At 41.8% G+C, this 18,005-nt stretch overlaps 1 protein-coding gene across 1 annotated transcript in view; it reads left to right on the top strand.

Annotated features, from left to right (window-relative positions):
• Positions 1–18,005, top strand: part of TET2 (tet methylcytosine dioxygenase 2) — an 87,886-nt gene that overhangs the window by 51,308 nt on the left and 18,573 nt on the right. Inside the window, exons 2-5 of the mRNA XM_044429623.1 lie at positions 6,902–10,331; positions 13,968–14,058; positions 16,414–16,507; positions 17,629–17,837. Coding sequence (XP_044285558.1) covers positions 6,947–10,331; positions 13,968–14,058; positions 16,414–16,507; positions 17,629–17,837 — 3,779 coding nt within the window. The 5' untranslated portion in view covers positions 6,902–6,946. The remainder of the gene's footprint in view (positions 1–6,901; positions 10,332–13,967; positions 14,059–16,413; positions 16,508–17,628; positions 17,838–18,005) is intronic.

Raw genomic sequence — 18,005 nt, forward strand, 5'->3', positions numbered from 1 at the left:
GTCAACTGTAATGATGGCATCCACAATTTGGACCCCACCGGACCCCACAGAAGGGCCTCTTTCTCTCTGAAGTCATTCCATGTTTGCCCAAATCCAACCAGATGTGAAGATCTGAAAAGAAAGTTTGTAAAAACACTGTGGGAACAGTTGGGGATCATTTGCAAAGCTGCCACAGCAACATATGCCTGACTTGGTATTTATAGTTTGTGTCCCATCTGAGGAAAGTAATATATCAACATTTCCATGTGCCACAAAGTGTCAACTGGTGTGGGTGGAATTACTTAAAATGCATATTGGACGAATAAGATCCTCTTCCATTTGCACGCTAATGTGCCGTTCTAAGTCATGCATCATGACATCTTCAAGGAGGCTGGTCATAATTATGATGGATTAGACTGCAGAGTTGGTCCTAGATGCAATAATTGTTTCACAGATGCTCCTGATGTGACTTGAATTTCTAATAAATTGTGGCTGGTGGAAAAAATATAGAGCTGATAAGTGTTTTGGCTGAAGTACAGTTACTGAAGAGGGTAGAAATCCAAATTACTATATGTGTGGATAGAGCCTGCCTTAGAAGAGGTGCAATTTACTCAGTGAAAAGGGGAAGAGACAACATGATGACTTTTCAATTATTTTGTAGTCTTCTACTACAGCACCACCTTCTGTGGTATTTAGCAGGGCAGCCCTAACCCTTGGTTGTGTTGATTTTTCAAGACAAAAGTATGCTAAAATATTTCCTGAAAACCATCTGTCCCTTTTCCTTCTATTCCCTACTTCCATTATTCTACACTTCCACTTGCCACTTTTTCTTTTTGGCCTGTTTACTGTTCTTTCTATCCTAAATAAACCTCGCTAAAGAGCAAGTATGTAATAGCATCAGGCTAAAACAGGCATAATGTACTTTTACAAACTCACTTCATTTTTACACTAGAGTTAACATGGCTGTGGGGACAGACCTGGATCGCCCTAGTGTGGGAGCAAGGGCCTTTTAAAGTCTAGATTGCCTGCCACTCCCAGCACACATTTTTCGAGTAACAATTAAAGAAATGCAGAGCTGCTACTGGACATAGATTTCTGTTATGTTTATTTAGCATGCAGTCCTATGGGCTGTGCTCGGTCTCCTTGGAAGTCGCCAAACTCAAAGGCCTCTGAGATTCCTGTGCCTTGCTGGCCTGAAGCCGTCAGTATGGGAGAACCAGCTTGCCTTCCTGCCTACCCACACCTGCCCTGGTGTGTTGCCATTTTGACAAGGAACTGTCTCTCTCAGGAGCCATACAGACCATTCTTTTCCATTAGCCATCTATCTGTCTATCTAAAATTAACTATGAAAACTGATGTCATTAGACGAAAATTGCTCTTCCCAGCTATTATAAATTTGCTGTTGTGCACTGGTCAATTGAGTAAAGCATATTATACTTGTGAACAGAATAATTCATCTGGAGAAAATTTCAGTATTGTATTGAAAGTAGAAATCTTGAAGACAGAAGCAAATATTCTTGAGCTCCCAATTTAACTACCACAGAATTCTCTCATTTTGTCACAGTCACAAGTGTTTGCAAAATGCTGTCCAATCCTGAATCCTGCATTTCTAACTTACCGTCTTCCAGATATGTGGGACTGCTGCTTCTATTACTGGCCATACTGACTGGGAATAATGGAAACTGCCATCCAACATATTTTGTGAGAGTCAGGCCGGGAAAGGCTGCCCTAGTGTTTATTCAGGGGCAAATGGTATAGAAAGTCTATAGTCCATTTTTTCTTCTAGACATTCTTCTAGAAATTTGGAATTTGCACAATCAAGCTTAAGTGAATTATAAATAACAGAAGTGAGAGAATTAAACAGTAATAAATCTCCACCATGAATCCTTAAAGGACTCATGATGGCACATACAGTAAGACAGAATGAGTGAGATGGTGGTTAGAGTTTTGGAACAGGACTCATCAGATCCAAGTTCTAATCCCCACTCAATCTTGAAAGTCACTTGGTGATTTTGGGCTGGTCACTAACCCTGAGGCTAACCTACCTTACAGGGTTGTTGTGAAGAAGAACATGGAAAGGAGGAGAACTGTCTAACTGGATTCTTTGTAGGGAGAAAGGTGAGACATAAATATAATAAATGAATAAAATACACCAAATAGCACAGCAGAGAGAGCGCTCTCTCTTATATGTTGAGATATTTCCTATTTAAATATCATATATCAAAATTGTATCTAGCCTTTCTCCCAACCATGGTATTCAGGATGGCTTACAAAATGCATAAAACACAGTTTGTTTGTTTTTTTAATGTAAACAATTCTATGGTTCTCTAGAACCAGGGGATAATTCAGATTGTATCCCCATCCCTGAGGACAGGAACAGCACTCCAACTTCAGAAAGAGGAATCTGGTCCTCCACCCACATGCAGTTGACTTGGAAATACTTAACCAGCTGCCTCCTGAGGGGGAGAAATGGGAGCATTCTGGAGTTGGGGAGGGGGAAGATCCTGCTACAGGAGGGGTGCCGTCTGCATTGCAACCCATGTGTGATAGCTGTTCCAGCTACACACGCCCTTGCAAGGCAGGAGAACTTTTGCTAGATTTATAAAGTGCATTTGCTTCTTAAGGGTGTGTGTTTCTCAATTCCCTCAGAAATGTTTGAATACACTTAAGATACAAGCAATACTTTATTGCATGAAAGACAGGACATACAGAGTCTTCCACTGCAGTTCAGATGTCATCAATGTACAAGTTTGGTAACAAGGCAGCAAATATAAATCATGCACATTCATACTTTGTAATTCCTAATGAAAACAATGACCCTATATCTGGTATAGTGTATTAAAGGAGGATAGGATGTGGCTGAGAATTCTTATTGTTAACAATTCTTATTGTTTTTAATGTGGTTATTATTTTACTTGTTTTAAATTTGTACTGTTCACCTTTCTGGAATCTGCTTGGATGAGGACTGGTACACAGCTGTTGTAAATAAATTAATAAATTCTAAAGAATAGATAAGCATATCCCTATCTTATAGTTCCATTTAACAAGACTGTACCTTGTTTTGTAAAAACAACTGCATTTGGTTGGTGTACTGAGAGTTGGGTTCAATGTTGTAACCATTGTAACCTTTGACTCCCTGTTTTCTCTTTCACTTGGATGAGTAAGTAGCATTTGTTACACATCCATACTTCATCACTACTGTTCTAATAAGTTGTGTCTCCTGGTTAGGAGTTTTATTCCAATTTAGAAATCATTAAACTATCTGCAATGTATTTATCTATGCCATCTACTTCCTTTGTTAATCCTATAATTTTTGGAATATTTACCAAGACATGTCCCTTCCTTCCTGTGTACATTGCTTAATCCTTAATCCTTTCCAAACAGGACTTCCCTGTTAGGTTTTAATTAAATCTTATTGTCACTGTAACCTGGTCACCATACTTTTAATCAACTCATCCCGTTTTCTAGTACCAAAGGTCAATCCGACAGTCTCTTGAACATTTTCCCATCAGGCCATGGCAATGATCGAGTTCTATTTAGATGCTTACATCTTCTTACACTACACAATGTATTAAATAGGTCACCTGTAGCTGACTCTTTGTATTATTCTTACAAGTGAGCATGCAAGAACTTCATCTAGAATGCACTGTGTTAGGTAGGAGAGGTTTAAGTTTCACCCTCTTAGCTGCATCACTTTTCTGAAATGTTCACCTCACAGTGGGCTTTTAAAAAATTAGCTCTGTTAGAGCCAGTGATTTTTTCCCCCGCTTTCTCTTTTATAGCCCCTCATGGAGAAGGAGTGGAGGAGGGAATTTGGCACACGTGCTTGCTTAGGGGTGAAATAACAAAGAATCTGTAGCAGCAAGCTACGAGTCGAGTCGACAGATTGCGTCCTTTGACCTTCACGGGACTCTGTCCAAGGTCCTGACTGCTTCTGCCTCGTCTTCATAGGACTGCCTCGCCCTGACCAGACCTGCTGAGGTGCCTTGCCTTGCCTTGCCTGCCACCAAATTGCCCTACCCAGAAATGCGGGATTAGCAGTGTCTCTCCTGGAAGCTCAGAGCTTGTCCAGCCAGGACACCACCGTTCTTCTCTTTGAGAAGCGAGTTGGGTGCAACAGTGCTTGAAAGATGCCAACTGGACTGCAGGCAACAACTATTCCTCCCAAGAACCGCTGGTTCCTCATCCACAGAGACACACAGCCACATGCACACATGGACACAACTCATTAAATGGCTCACTTTGTGAACAGAAAAATCTTAGCTGTTACACATATGGTCATTTTAGATAACAGCAAAGGGTGGGGGCATTTCTGAAATCCCTCACTTTTATGTGGTATTAGACTGCTAAATGAAGGAATGTGGAATGTGGTGTTGAAACTCCACATTACTCAACATCACACAGAAATTAAGGGAGGGCAATAACCTGGCGGTTTTACTGCTATCGCCTGTTCAGTGTGAGATATTTTCAAACAGTGCCTTGGTGTAGCAGTTGCTGCATGCAAAGATCCTGTTTCATAATTCAGAAAGGGGTTGATTAATCATACTGATGTATTCACCTTCACTTAAAGTCCTGAACCAGCAGTTGTGTTTTAATCATGATCTTTGCATACGTTAAAACTGTGCTCATTCCAGGTTTCAACAGTGCAACCTCAGAAACTGCAGAGTTCTTCTTCACTGCTATTTTCACCCAGAGAAAATATTCCTCCCCACACACTGGGGTTACAGTATTTGTGCAATGACCCTAGTCTTTTAATATCCAACTTGCACATGTGGCACTAATGTGAATTATAAAAATTTACGATGCAACCTTTTCTCCCAAAAAGCCCAGCAATACAACAAAAAGGAGATGTTAGATTTTCTTTTGGACAGAAGTCTTTAAGTAATTTGTTGGTGAGCTTGTTGTGTTAAATAGGGGGATTGGTAGAAACCAACAATTAATGACCAGAGGAATGAAAAATAACAGATCTGAGGGAAGGATGGTTCTTAACTGGTAAACACAGCAACTATAATCTAGAAAGTAAAATGAGGCAAGTATGATTCATTGTAATCAAATAAAAGGTGTGGAAACCAGGACAGCTCCATAGTGTCCTAACTTGCATGAAATAAATGAGAAAGAGGTAACCCCTCCCCTCATAAAAACAGGACAATATATACATATTGACATGCTCAAGCATGCATACACTTCTGTCTGTCATCTACTTATCTATATATTCCTGGAAGGGAAGTGATCATATGCTAAGGAAAGAGTTGTGACTACATCATTTGAGCATGAGAGATGCTCAAAAATTGCACTGGACAGGGGGAAAGGGAACATTTACATTGTTTTCCTATATTCAAACATCTAGAAAGTGGTAAAGTATATTCTGTGATACATGCACAAAGCTTTAATGGACTGAAGCGCTCATTTCTGTGTCTGCCTTTCTTCTCTTTCCTCCCCACAATTCATTAGAGGGGTGAACAGCAAACAAAGACTTGGCATGATTGAAGGAAGATTAAGTCCCCAACTGTGCTTTCCCTTTCAAACAAATTTATTTATTTACTTATTTAACTTCTGTACCACCCAACAGCTGAAGTAGTAGGAAATAATGGTAATCTGACTTGCCAGTTGTGGAGCAGAACTAGATTATATTAGGATATACAACATCAAGAAGGCCATAAGATTGCTCAAATTGCCAGCTCCAAGGAAGGAAGAAAAGCCCTGACCTCAGAGCTAGGAATCCACACTTGGATTCCTCTCCTGTCCCCACAGTCAGCAAAGAAAAACTACCTGCTGCTTTTCTGAGGCTGTAGGAGCAAAAGGAGTGTTCCAAGAAACAGGGAGAGGACGAGACAGAATTCACTTGATGGCATGCCAGGCTCCTTCGATTGTCAGAATCCCCACAGCTAGATGGACAAAATGAGATGTCCTGCTGATTTGCAGTGCAGGATTGCCCGTCACTCCTCTCACCTTGCATGAGATTCCCACAATCATCCAGGTTTGGTGAGTTATGGGCAACTCCATTGGGCTGCACTCTAAATCCTTTAATGTGTGCCTCTGTCTTTCAGTGTGGTTTCTCCCTCTGCCATAATTCTGCAACCCAGGGTAATCCCATGAAACGGATTGGATTCATCAAAGACAGATAAAAGAAAGTACTTCCCACAGTGCTTAGCTCTTTTGGAAGATGCATAGATGTACAATTATGAGTTTACATGTTTATGCATATTTAGACAATGTCACAATGTCCAAGAGTGCAGCAGTGTCTTTCAAACATGGACATTTTCCAGTAGCAGGTAATCTGATGTCTTTCCCTTGGACTGGTTATTGAGGATCCCAAAGAGAGAGAAAATTGCCAGGTAGTTAAAGCAGCAACCTCACAATTTTAGGACTATGGTTCTTCTGAGATCCGCATAAACATGTTAGACCAGCACATGGACTTTTTTTCCCTCTTTAGTGGTTCTCTGTAGCTAAACAAATATTGTTAAATAAATTATGGAATTCACTTCCACCAGATGTAGTGATGCCGACTGATTGGGACAGCTGTTAGTAGGAGTTGGACAACTTTGTAGAGCAGCTGGCTATCAATGTATACTCGTCCTGATGGCTACTAGTCCACTGTCAGAGGCAGCGTGCCTGTGTGCACTAGGTGCTGGGGAATTTGGGCAGGAACGTGCTGTTGTGCTCATAGCCTGCTTGAGGAATGCTGTGGGCAGCAAGTTTGTTCTGGTGTGAACAGGAAGTTGGATTAAATGGATCTGATGGATCTGAACCAACATTGCTCTTTTTAGGTTCTTATACACTAGAACATGTGAAGCAACTCGTATAACCTGATGTACGACAAATGGAAAGTGAGGGAACAGAAATGCTTAAATATTAGGTAGGCTTCTTATGTGGTGCATCTCAAGTAAATATGGATTCCCATCTCCCCCATTTTCTTTTTCAGATACAGTAAGAGGGCAACCTTGTGGATGGCCTCAGAGTAAGCCAGATGGAACAGGACAGAACCAACCATGTTGAAGGCAGTAGTTTGAGCCCATTTCTAAAGCCACATCCTTCTCATGTGTGCCAGGCAGAGCCTTTGTCAGTGAAGCTACAGAATGGAAACCCAACAGCAGAGAAGGCCCACCACTTTGAACTAAATGGCAACCACACGTGGCTGCATTTCAAGGCCAACAATGGAATGAAGCATGCTGCAAGAGGAAACTCAAACAACCGGATAAGCCCTGATCTTCTGCAGGGAAAGCGAGATTGTAACAGATATATGCAAAATGGTGGGATAAAGCGCACTTTTAGTGAGCCTTCTCTGTATGGGCTTCACCAGAACAAGAAACTTAGGCAGGACGAAGAAGCAAAGGGAGGGAAAGAAACCCCATCAGATGCCTGCAATCAACCAAGTGTTTCAAGTTCAGACAGCAGCAAGAACTTTATGGGATTTAATGTGGGACAGAATGCAGCTTCAGTTCATATTCAGTCCTCACGATACAATGGTGGTGCTTCAGAATCACCTCATGCTCCCCAAATACCGCATGAAGAGGAGTGTGAAAACATTAGTTGCCACAACCGGGACATTGTCTTGCTATGTAAAAACAAGGCAGTGCCCATTCCTAATGGTGCTATAGTTTCTGCATCTTCTATGAGAAACATGCATGGTGAACTCTTGGAGAAAACACTGTCTCAGTATAATCCAGATCATGTTTCCATTGCAATGCAGAAAACCACATCTCTTTCAAATGCCATAAACCCTCTGGCTACTAATGAGTTGGCTTGTGGTGCACCACATTCATCCCATACCTCAGGGCAGATCAGCTCCTCACAAACCTCAAACTCTGAGCTGCCTCAGGTGCTACGTTCTGTGGCTACTAAGGTCCACAGGGCAGAAAACTCCAATAAACCATCCTTGTTGCCCATATGCTACACTTTCCAGAACCCAGAACTAGAGTTAGATCAGCAAAAGTCTGAAAATATTCACCAGTCACCTGCACAGGACGCAGATATTCTGGGAAACAAAGGGCAGGTTCCTAATCAAGATTTCTTACTATCCAGTCAAGAATTTTCACTAAATGCCAGCAATACTCTAAAAGCTCAGAACAAAAGCTTAGAGAGATTGTCAGAGCCAGCAGAAGAAAATGGTGCTTTGTTTCAACAAGTTTCTGTGTTCAAGAATGAGCCTTTCAGTCCATCTCCTGTTGCAGCTTCTCCAGCCCCAGAAATAAGCCCTATTATATCCACTGGGGTGTCAGAAGGGCACAGTAACCTTTCCAAGACCCCAGGTCAAGAAACTCATCTGAAGGAAGAGAAGAATGGAGAGCAGCAACGACACCAGGGACAACTTGCAACACAAATATCTGAGTTTTGTCAGCAGGAACTTCAACAGGGTCTTCAACAAGACATTCAGGTTTCGCAGCAGCCTACCAGTAAAACAGATCTGGTACTCAATGTGATGGCACCAGGGATCAGGCAACAGTATCCCGAGGAAATGCCAGCAAAACTGGACCCTCAAGTTCAAGGCCCACAAATGTTGGGAAGTAGTAAAGATTTACAACACTTTCAGCATATCTTGGGCCAAATTAATGAGGAGGGTCTTGCTGACAGTGAAAAAGACCTAGCAAAAAAACAGTCACAGCAGTCTCAACCTCATCCACAACCTCCTTGGACTGGAATGTCTTCCTCTCACTTTCGCCCCAGTGAGTCTCCCCAAAAGTCAAACGAGGTGCTCTTGAGAACAATGCTCCAGCTGCAATCCAATTCAGCTGAGCAGACACATCCAAAACAATATTCTGTGAGTCCAGATACATCCAAGGGTGCTACAAGTCAGATTTGCTATCAGAACAACATGAGGGGTGAGCAAATACCAGCACTATACAAGGGCGAGGCCATGCAGTTGCCTCCACATCCTTCACCTGACCAGCAAATGCAATTCCAGAAGCACTCTCCCCAGCCTACAAAGATGGAAACTTTGCTGAAATCCCATGCACAGCCACAAAATGCAAAGCACTTTCACTTTCAGTCACATGCTGAGCACCACACCGAACAGCCTTTGGAGGCACAGTTAAAGACGCAGCACTTAAACCCTCCGCCACTGGAGACTGAGCCGCTCCTGAGTTCACATATTTTGCAGCAGATGCTCCAGGCCCAGCCGGCACAACTGCCGCAGAGTCCACAGCTTCCCTTGAGCTCCCAGCAGCCAGTGTTGCCCACCAAGAACAGAGAACTTCTGCAGACCTTTGCCCATTCCCAGAGCAATCAGGAGCAGCAACTGCAGGGAGCATCTTTTAGCCAGCTTAAAATAGAGGAGTGCTTTGAGACAGCAAACAGTTACTTCAAATCCACTGAGTTTCCAGTACAAAATCTCCAGACCAGACCCAGCCAGGTGTCAGATATGAACAATAAAGATACCCTTTACAATCAGGCTTTTAAAGCAAATACAGTCATGAAGCATTCCTACCCAAATAATATGCACTTAGTCTCGGAGAAAAAGGAAGATTCTATAAACACAGAGCTCTTTGCAGAAAACATAACTCAAGACTTGCAGCATATGCAATATTATCCCAACAGTATGACTCCAAAACAAGACTTACCCCAGTGTTTTCAGGAACAAAAACCCCAGTCCTCACCAACTTCAGCTGTACCGCTCCCCTTCCAGCCAACACAGAGCTATCCCAATTTTACCACTAATATGTGCAGCCAGCAAACTCCCCAGGTTCAGTCAAGGTACCTGCCATATAGTAATCAAGCAACATCCCATGCGGTAGAGCAGAGAGGGTGCCATCCTCCATCTCAGCCCCACAGGGACTTTCAAAAGCATGCTGCTCTCAGGTGGCACATCTTAAACAAGCAAGAGCAACAAATTAACCAGAACAAATCTGACACATGCCACAGCATGGGTCACAAGCCAATCAAAGCAGAAGCTGGCCCCAAGATTAATGTCTGCCTCCCTTCGATGGCTGGGCAGATGGAAAACAAAGCATGGAAGAAGCCAATTAAGCAAGAGGTTCAGCATTTTGGTTGTGAGAACATGCAACAAAAGAGCATCATCGAAACCATGGAACAGCAGCTGAAGCAGATTCAGGTCAAGACACCCTTTGATCACAAATCACTTACTATCAAATCACCAAAACATGTGAAGGTTGAAACCACAGGGCCCATCACTGTTCTGTCAAGAAATTCCAGTGCTGCGGATTTCAACAGCCACGCCACCCCTCTAGATCAACAGGTCATTCATTCTAATGAAAAAACTCCCACCAAAAGAACTGGGGGAACAGCTCTCAATCATTTTTTGGAGTCGCCTTCCAAGTTATTAGATACTCCTGTGAAAAACCTACTGGATACACCTGTCAAGACGCAATATGATTTCCCCTCATGCAGCTGTGTTGGTGAGTTAAGTTCTTTGCTTTCGAAATTAATGATATAGGCAATCTACCCTGTTACTGCTTGCCAAGACTAACCAATTTCCTTGCTTTGGCCATCCTCCCTCCTTGCCATCCCATCCCAGAGATAATGTTCTTGCTTTTCAGTTAAATGTAAATGATCGAAACTGCATTTTTATTATCTATTCTGGCAGTATTTTCTGGAGATGAAATTTCAGCCTATTGCAAATCTTGGGCTCTTTTAATTCCACCCTGCCCCTTTCCTGCATGCAAAATGCCACAGACAAGTGTGGTACTACATTTATACGAACATGATTCACTTTGGGGTTTTGTGTGGAAGGTGTGTATAGGGCCAGGGGCCTTCTGCAGGTAAATATGTGTAGCTGAGTGTGACTAGCTGGGGCAAAGGGAGCTCATATGTTCATGAATGGGCATGACTTCTCCCCACAGGCTATGTATTGCCAGAACAGTCAAGAAAGGTGATTCCGTAGGCACAGCAAAGAGATGCCAGCTGAGCAGTTCTTCAGAAGCAAAACCATTAAAAAAAAATTTGCACAATTGAAACAAGGATTTTGAATCCACTTTTTCTGAAGGCAAATTAAAAAGCACTGTCACATAAAGCTTATTAAACCAAAACCATACCTGGCAGCAGATACTACACAATTGTTTCTGTATACAAAGTCTGTTTGGTCAAGCAACTGGGGACAGATGTATAGTTTAATAAAACAAAGGAGCACATGTGTTGGAGACTCTGAATCCTCTCCATCTCTCGCTCCACAGCCCTTCTCCTGCACAACACCTCCTTTCTGGACTGGAGTGTGGGGGAAAGGACTCTGGTGAATGCTTAAAGTATTCTCCATTCTGCATACGCATTGCTCTGGTGCTTTAATGGAACCCTCATGCTCCACTTTAGATGGGGGAACAGATGCACATGTAAAGAGAAAGGCACTTTGGGTTTGAACCACTGTCTGTCTTGTTTGTTAGAGGAGCACCCCATTCCAAAAATGTGTGCAGAGGCCTGGAATCACTGAAATGATTCCCAAACGTTACCTACTTTTGTTCTGCCCTTTATAGAGCAGGTCAACACAAGAGACTTGCATCTTTCATTGAACTGTTTATCTTTTTTGAATTTTGTTTACATTTTTCATTTTACAAACTACTCTTAGGACATTTGACATATGCATCGTAACCTCAGGCAAGAGCTACAACCTTATGCAAGCAAGAGCTATAGACTTAGCTAAAACTTTAATCCTAGCATTGTAACTCATGACCTAGCCTTTTATATTGTGGCTGAACCAGACATGATTTTGGAAAGTTTCCCTTTTAAGACCTCTGTACCAAAAAGTAATAAAAAGTGGTGTTGATACATCAAAGTCAAGAACATGCCTTGACCAGTTGCAGAAACACAGAAACAACTTGCTTTTCCTCCTGCTCACATAACAGAGCAGATTCTATTTAGCCACAGTCATAAGAACTGGGATGATTTGCGCAGTCACAGAGAAGTTGCCAGACCATGGTAGCTTGTGAATCATCTGTGATTGTAATTGTGAATCAGGCAACTGGTTGGATTTACTCGTACATAAGTACTATCACCTGCACAGCTGGCTGTGAGGAGGGTCACTGGGGGACTGGGAAACCGCCCAGCAACTGGGTTTGCATGCTCACTGAGGGGAAATAAGCCACAGTGGCTGGGTTCATGCAACATCTTAACTCTCTTGGGAATCTAAATCATGCACTGTAGTTAAAATTCTGCCATGCCTGACAGTCAGTCAGAGAAGTGATTATGCACTGCCACTTCCTCCTTCCCTCTCTTCCTCCTCACACTCTCCATCCTCCTTCAGTATCCCAGGGGACACTGCAGGAACACCAGAATAACCCCTGAGCAGCAGCAAGCCATTTATTGCTGTCCATACACTGGTTTCTTTAAAAAGTGCCTCTGTTTTATCCATACTTGAAAGTGAGGGCAACTCAGGGCCACCTGAATGCCCCCCCACTCCCAAAATAGAGATTTTTTCTCTAAAGGGTGCTTTCCACAGTCCCCACCTTTTGTTAAATAAATTATTAATGGAACGTGGGGACAGTTAACCGTAGGCTGCAAAATTTCAGTCTGGTAGTCTGTTTGCATGTACACCGTGTACATGCTAACTTATATCTTTGTACCCACTGCTAAGTATTTTAAAACTATGTTTAAAGGGTGTTAAGCAAAAAGCAACTTTGACAGAAGAATCCACACAATGCTCACATGGCTCTCAGCTTTGTGGGCTTCCCTGTAAAAAAAAAATCCTCAAGAACCTGTAAAAAAGGGGTGTTTTCAGGGATATCCCCTAAGTTCTCTCCTCTTTCAAGCAAGATCTCCAGGGTTGGGAGGGGTAGGTGCTAGGAAGTCCCAGCTGTCACCTCCTTTGTGCAATTTACCCAGAGTAGTTAACACCTTGGGAGTTAAATAAGGGGAGTTGTGGCATGTGATTTAAAGGGACAAGCCTGCCTCCCTGCATGGATGTTTTCCAAAGTTTTGCCGTTCCTGTCCCTGCTGCTGCTGCTAAAAGGGAAGGGGGACACTGTCACCAACTGCTGCTTTAGTAACTTCAGGTGGGTGGGAAAGGTGGTTGTGAAGTCGCCTCTTGGCCAGAGAAGCAGCCAGCCTTTCTTACCACTGGGCTGTCTGATTTTTTTTTACTTGACCATGACTTATTTTGCTGCCAGGATTCAGACAACACAATAAGCCATGGTAAGCTTATTAAACCCTGCTACACGCCATGGCTAGTTTATAAGGTAGTTTATAAGCCACCCCAGGGTAGCTTATAAATCACTCTGCAGGAAGATTTCTGGGTTCAGACAGGACATTAAAATGCTATGTTTTTATAAACCATTATGGCTTAACATGTTGTGGAAACCCAGTAACTGGCTTATATTGCATCCCAGGCACAAACTTCCCAATTAGCATAACTAAACCTACTCTGGCCACCCACCCCTGCTGGATATTAGCATAATTACCTACCCTGGATGCAGGTCATCCTGACATCCTCACTCAGTGAAGGTGGGTACTGGGTTCTTTTATGAAGCACCCTGACAGCTACCCCCTCCAGCCACAGTAACTAAGTTCAGATCTCAGGATAATCTGCACACTGTGGGAGTAATTGTGCAACTCTATCCAGCATGCAACCGGCACATGCAGGATGCTTAAAAAACCACTGTGGCTTGTTAAGTGCCTGCATTCGTGCAAACCAGGTCACTGTGTTAACTATGCATCATAACAAATGTCCTACCTATAGCATTATGCATTCCACTTTTCTACCCAAATATCGCTTGCCCCTGAAGAGTGAACTAACCTATTCATTGTTTGCATTTTTTAAAAATTCCTCTTCCAAAGTGAAAACAGCATTTCTCTTCCACTGTCTTGCCACCCTACATTATCACTCTATGAATGAACTGCTGCACACCTGTACCAAACCCAACGTCTTGTGGGTGGTTTTACTATGTGTCGTGTATATCTTGGAAACATTCCAGGTTTCACTAAGAAATGTACAAAAATGAATGCGCTCAGAATACTTGTATAAACTAAACGTTTCGTTGTGTAACTTTCAAGGAAATCTGCCAAGGCATGTAGTATTAACCCTTTTGTTTCAATCTCATTTTAAATAGAACAGATTATTGAAAAAGATGAAGGCCCTTTCTATACCCATCTAGGAGCTGGTCCTAATGTGGCTGCTATTAGAGAAATCATGGAAGAAAGGTAATGAATTGCCAAGGAATATGGCAGATTAAAATTTATCCACTTGTGTGTGTCAGAATTTTTTCCCGGTCTTTACACATAAAGAACACCACACTTGCAGGCCCAAGTAATTATTGGTAGGTTGGCTATTACAGCCTTGCCAACATTGGGCACTGGACTATTCACAAGAGAGTCACAATATTTGACAGGCCTGCTGGCTTGCTGTCATAAAGTGCCCGATGTGAGGCAGATGCCAGCAAATCCAAACAGGAACAGGCATTTACCAGCCTGCCAAATAAGAAGGTTGGCAGGGGATCCAAAAGCAGGCAATGACCTAGTGTTCCCAGTGGGGTCATGTGTGCCAAAGTACATAGGAGAGATGGGGCAAAGCATATGCATTTAAAAGAAAAACTGTGAAGCATGCAAAAATGCAATTAAGGGTTTACAGTTCTTCTTAATACATTAAAATGCATTTTCTCATGCAAATAAGTGACTGAGTTTGGCTTGGAAATTTGTTGGCTAGCTCTTCCACACGGTATATATTTTTCTTCTTTTTACAAAACATTCATCTGGTATGCACATGGGAGCTTTTCTTTGGTGCTGTGGTGTTAGCATTTTCCAAGTGGCAGCCAAACAAAGGCTATGTGCAGATCAGATCTCATTACATATTTTTAAAAATTAGCTGAATTCCACACCTTGTTTGCTTATTTCTCTTGTTCTTGTATTTCTTGCAATGCAAACTTTTCTGTTTATTAGAATATTTATAAACCACCCTTCATCAAAAGATATAAGTGTGCTGAATAATATATATGTCATACAACAAAATCAATAAAATTTAGTCATAAAATAGCATTAAAATAATCAAAATGCAGGATCACCAACTGATGCTTTTAAAATGCCTAGGCAAGTGGAAATGTTTTGAGCTGGCACCGAGATGATTGCAGGTTATCACCAGTCACCTGTCTGTAGCAAAGGTGTTCCATAAATGGGATGTCAGAATAGAGATGGCTTTTTCCCTAGCTGTCACATAACAAGTAAAGGATTTTAAATGGCAGCAGGCCACTATAATGAGAGGTTTTCTTGCAGGTACTTGTTTGCTATGGCATTTAAGGCTTTAAAATTAAGCACCAGCATCCTGAATTCAGCCTAGAAGCCAATAGGTAACCCTAGTATGGCTGCCTATTTGTTGCAGAGAAAGGGGATAAGGAGATCCTTTTGCTTCTTCTTTCATGATACTGGAATTCTGGACCATTCCATGAAACTGATTGATGGGAGAGTCTGAACAGGTAAAGGACATCCCATTTATGGAACACCTTTGGACAGTCCTTCACCCATACTTTGGAATTCCCTTCTACAAGGTGTAGTGATGGACACCAGTTTGATGCTGTAAAAGGGGATTGGACGAATGCATGGAGGACAAGGCCATCAGTGGCTACTAGTCCAGGTGGTGATGTGCCATCTCTGTTTCAGAGACAATATGGCTATTTATATGAATTGCTGCAGAACGTGGGCAGGAGGATGCACTTGTATTTTTGTCCTGTGGGCAGCTGGTTGGCTACTGTGTGAATGGAATGCTAGACTAGATGGACTTTGGGCCGATCCTGCACGGCTCTCCTTATGTTGTTAGAATAGCTCCCTTCATATCAGTATAATAGGATCCTGCCTGACTGTATCTATCAGCATTCCAGCAGTCGCGTTCAGAACTAGTTGAAGCTTCTGGATTATCTCCAAGGCTAGTTATTACAGTACTTCTATCAGGAAAGTACGAAGGCATGGAGCACAGTGGCCAAGAGCAGTTGTAAAACTGCATAATGAACCAAATCGGGTACAAGGTACTCAGAGTGGCCAGGGTCTTCAGTGACAACACTGGACCAAGCTATGCACCTGATCTGCTTTGAGTTCTGGAGGGTGCCAGATTCAAATGATAAAGTATTTTTATGTAAATTAGTTTGATGTTAAGGTCACTCTTTCTGAGATCTGCTTTACTAAAACTATGGGTACTAATAAACTCTTTTCATGTAAGACACTTCTCAGCATTTATCACTTTCTTATGAGGTTTGCATAGGATTTGGACCTCCTAGCTAAGTATATATAACTGTTGTATAGGATTGCTATAGATAATAACATAGGTAATGTAGGATTGTATTTGCAAGGTTATTTTCTTCTCCCTGCATGGAGAAACTGGGAAACATATTCTTTGTATCTTGTATACTTTGGTGCAAATTTTCTAAAATGTTGCTACAGATGCTCTGGCTACCAGTGAATAAGACGAATGGTTTATGAGTAATGAGCATAAATATCCTGTCTCTGAATATGTCTATACTGATTTCAGTAATTCACCTCATTTGTTGAATGTACATGTTTGTGTGTTTTAAGGTATGGACAGAAAGGCAAAGCCATAAGGATAGAGAAGATTGTCTACACAGGGAAAGAAGGCAAGAGTGCTCAAGGATGTCCTATTGCTAAATGGGTAAGAGTCGTGTCCACTTGACCACATAAATGATTGTTTTCACCTTAGCAGATAAAATCAGTATGTGATTCCTGTAATGAAGCAAGTGAATCTGAATACACTGTGCATAAAATTCTTCAGAGTTTTAGTCAGTTGTCCTAGCATAGATTTTAATGGAAGTATGATAAATCTACAAATGAATTTATAAATAAAAGTACTGAAGCACAAAGCAGATTTCAGAGTTAATGGATGTCTACTCTGGCCATATTTTACAGGAAATGCATGCTGAATTTCCTGAAAAGTAACCAACCAAAGGTATTGGTGAAGGATAGGCTGGACATGCACATGGAAGCATGTCATGAGCTGAGCCAGCTGGAGCTGGCCCCTCGGGAAGCCCCTTCTGACTCGCACTGTTTCTATGTATTAGTCTGAACTGAACAAAAAGTATAAGGAGAAAAACTGCCGTGCTTTGAAATGTATCTCATTCTTCCAAACTCAGTAAATGTTGCATATTTATTTAGTCAGAAATTCAATTATTTATTTGTGCTGATTTCCCCATAAGCTCAAAGCAGATTACAGATGAAATAAAAATAATTAAAATTTATAACATGCAGGAAATAACCAAGTGGCAGAAGCTGCACTTAGCATAGTAATTCATGACAATTTGATCCAATTGCTTTATTATTTTTAACTATTAATATGTAACATGGGGCACATTCCCATTCATGTTTAAACAGAAAGAAGACCTACAACTCCCAGCATGCTCTGGCCAGCAATGCTTCCTGGAGCATGCTGGGAATTGTGGGCTTTCTTTCTGTCTAAATGTACATAACATTACATATTTAGTAGAAGAATGACATTACCTTAAACTGAGTCTAACCACTGCTCTGTCTAGCCCAGTATTTTCTATTCTGACTAATAGCAGCTCTCCAAAATCCCAGGCAGGGGTCTTTTGCAACTTGGCTGCATGCAAGGCTCTTCAGGTGGAAATGCTAGATATTGAACCAAAGACTTTTTGCATGCAAAATGTGCTCTATCTCATGTTATAAAAATAGCTGCAATTTTCGAAAAAGTACTGAAATTCTATGTTTTAATGTATAATGCCAAAACTACACTTTGGGGGTGTTTTCTTGGATCTGCAGGTGATTCGTAGAAGTAGCACAGAAGAGAAACTCCTTTGCCTGGTGAGAGAGCGTGCCGGCCACAGCTGTGAAACAGCAGTGATTGTTGTACTCATCCTGGTGTGGGAAGGCATTCCTCAGAGCCTAGCGGACAAGCTGTACTCCGAACTCTCTGAAACTTTAAGGAAGTATGGCACACTCACAAACCGTCGGTGTGCTCTAAACGAAGAGTAAGTTAAGTATGTACTTATTTCCCTGAAAATGTGATCTAGCAATATCTTGAAGACCTAAATATAAGGGAAAATATTTTCCACTAAAGTTATGAACCTTATGTTCTCCTTGGATTGTTACGCTACCACAACGATTGCTTCATTTAAGTCTGTTTGTTCTTTATTATT

This window comes from Varanus komodoensis, unplaced genomic scaffold (genome assembly GCF_004798865.1).
Source record: "Varanus komodoensis strain SLA01 unplaced genomic scaffold, ASM479886v1 scaffold2, whole genome shotgun sequence".
NCBI classification, from domain to species: Eukaryota; Metazoa; Chordata; class Lepidosauria; order Squamata; family Varanidae; genus Varanus; species Varanus komodoensis.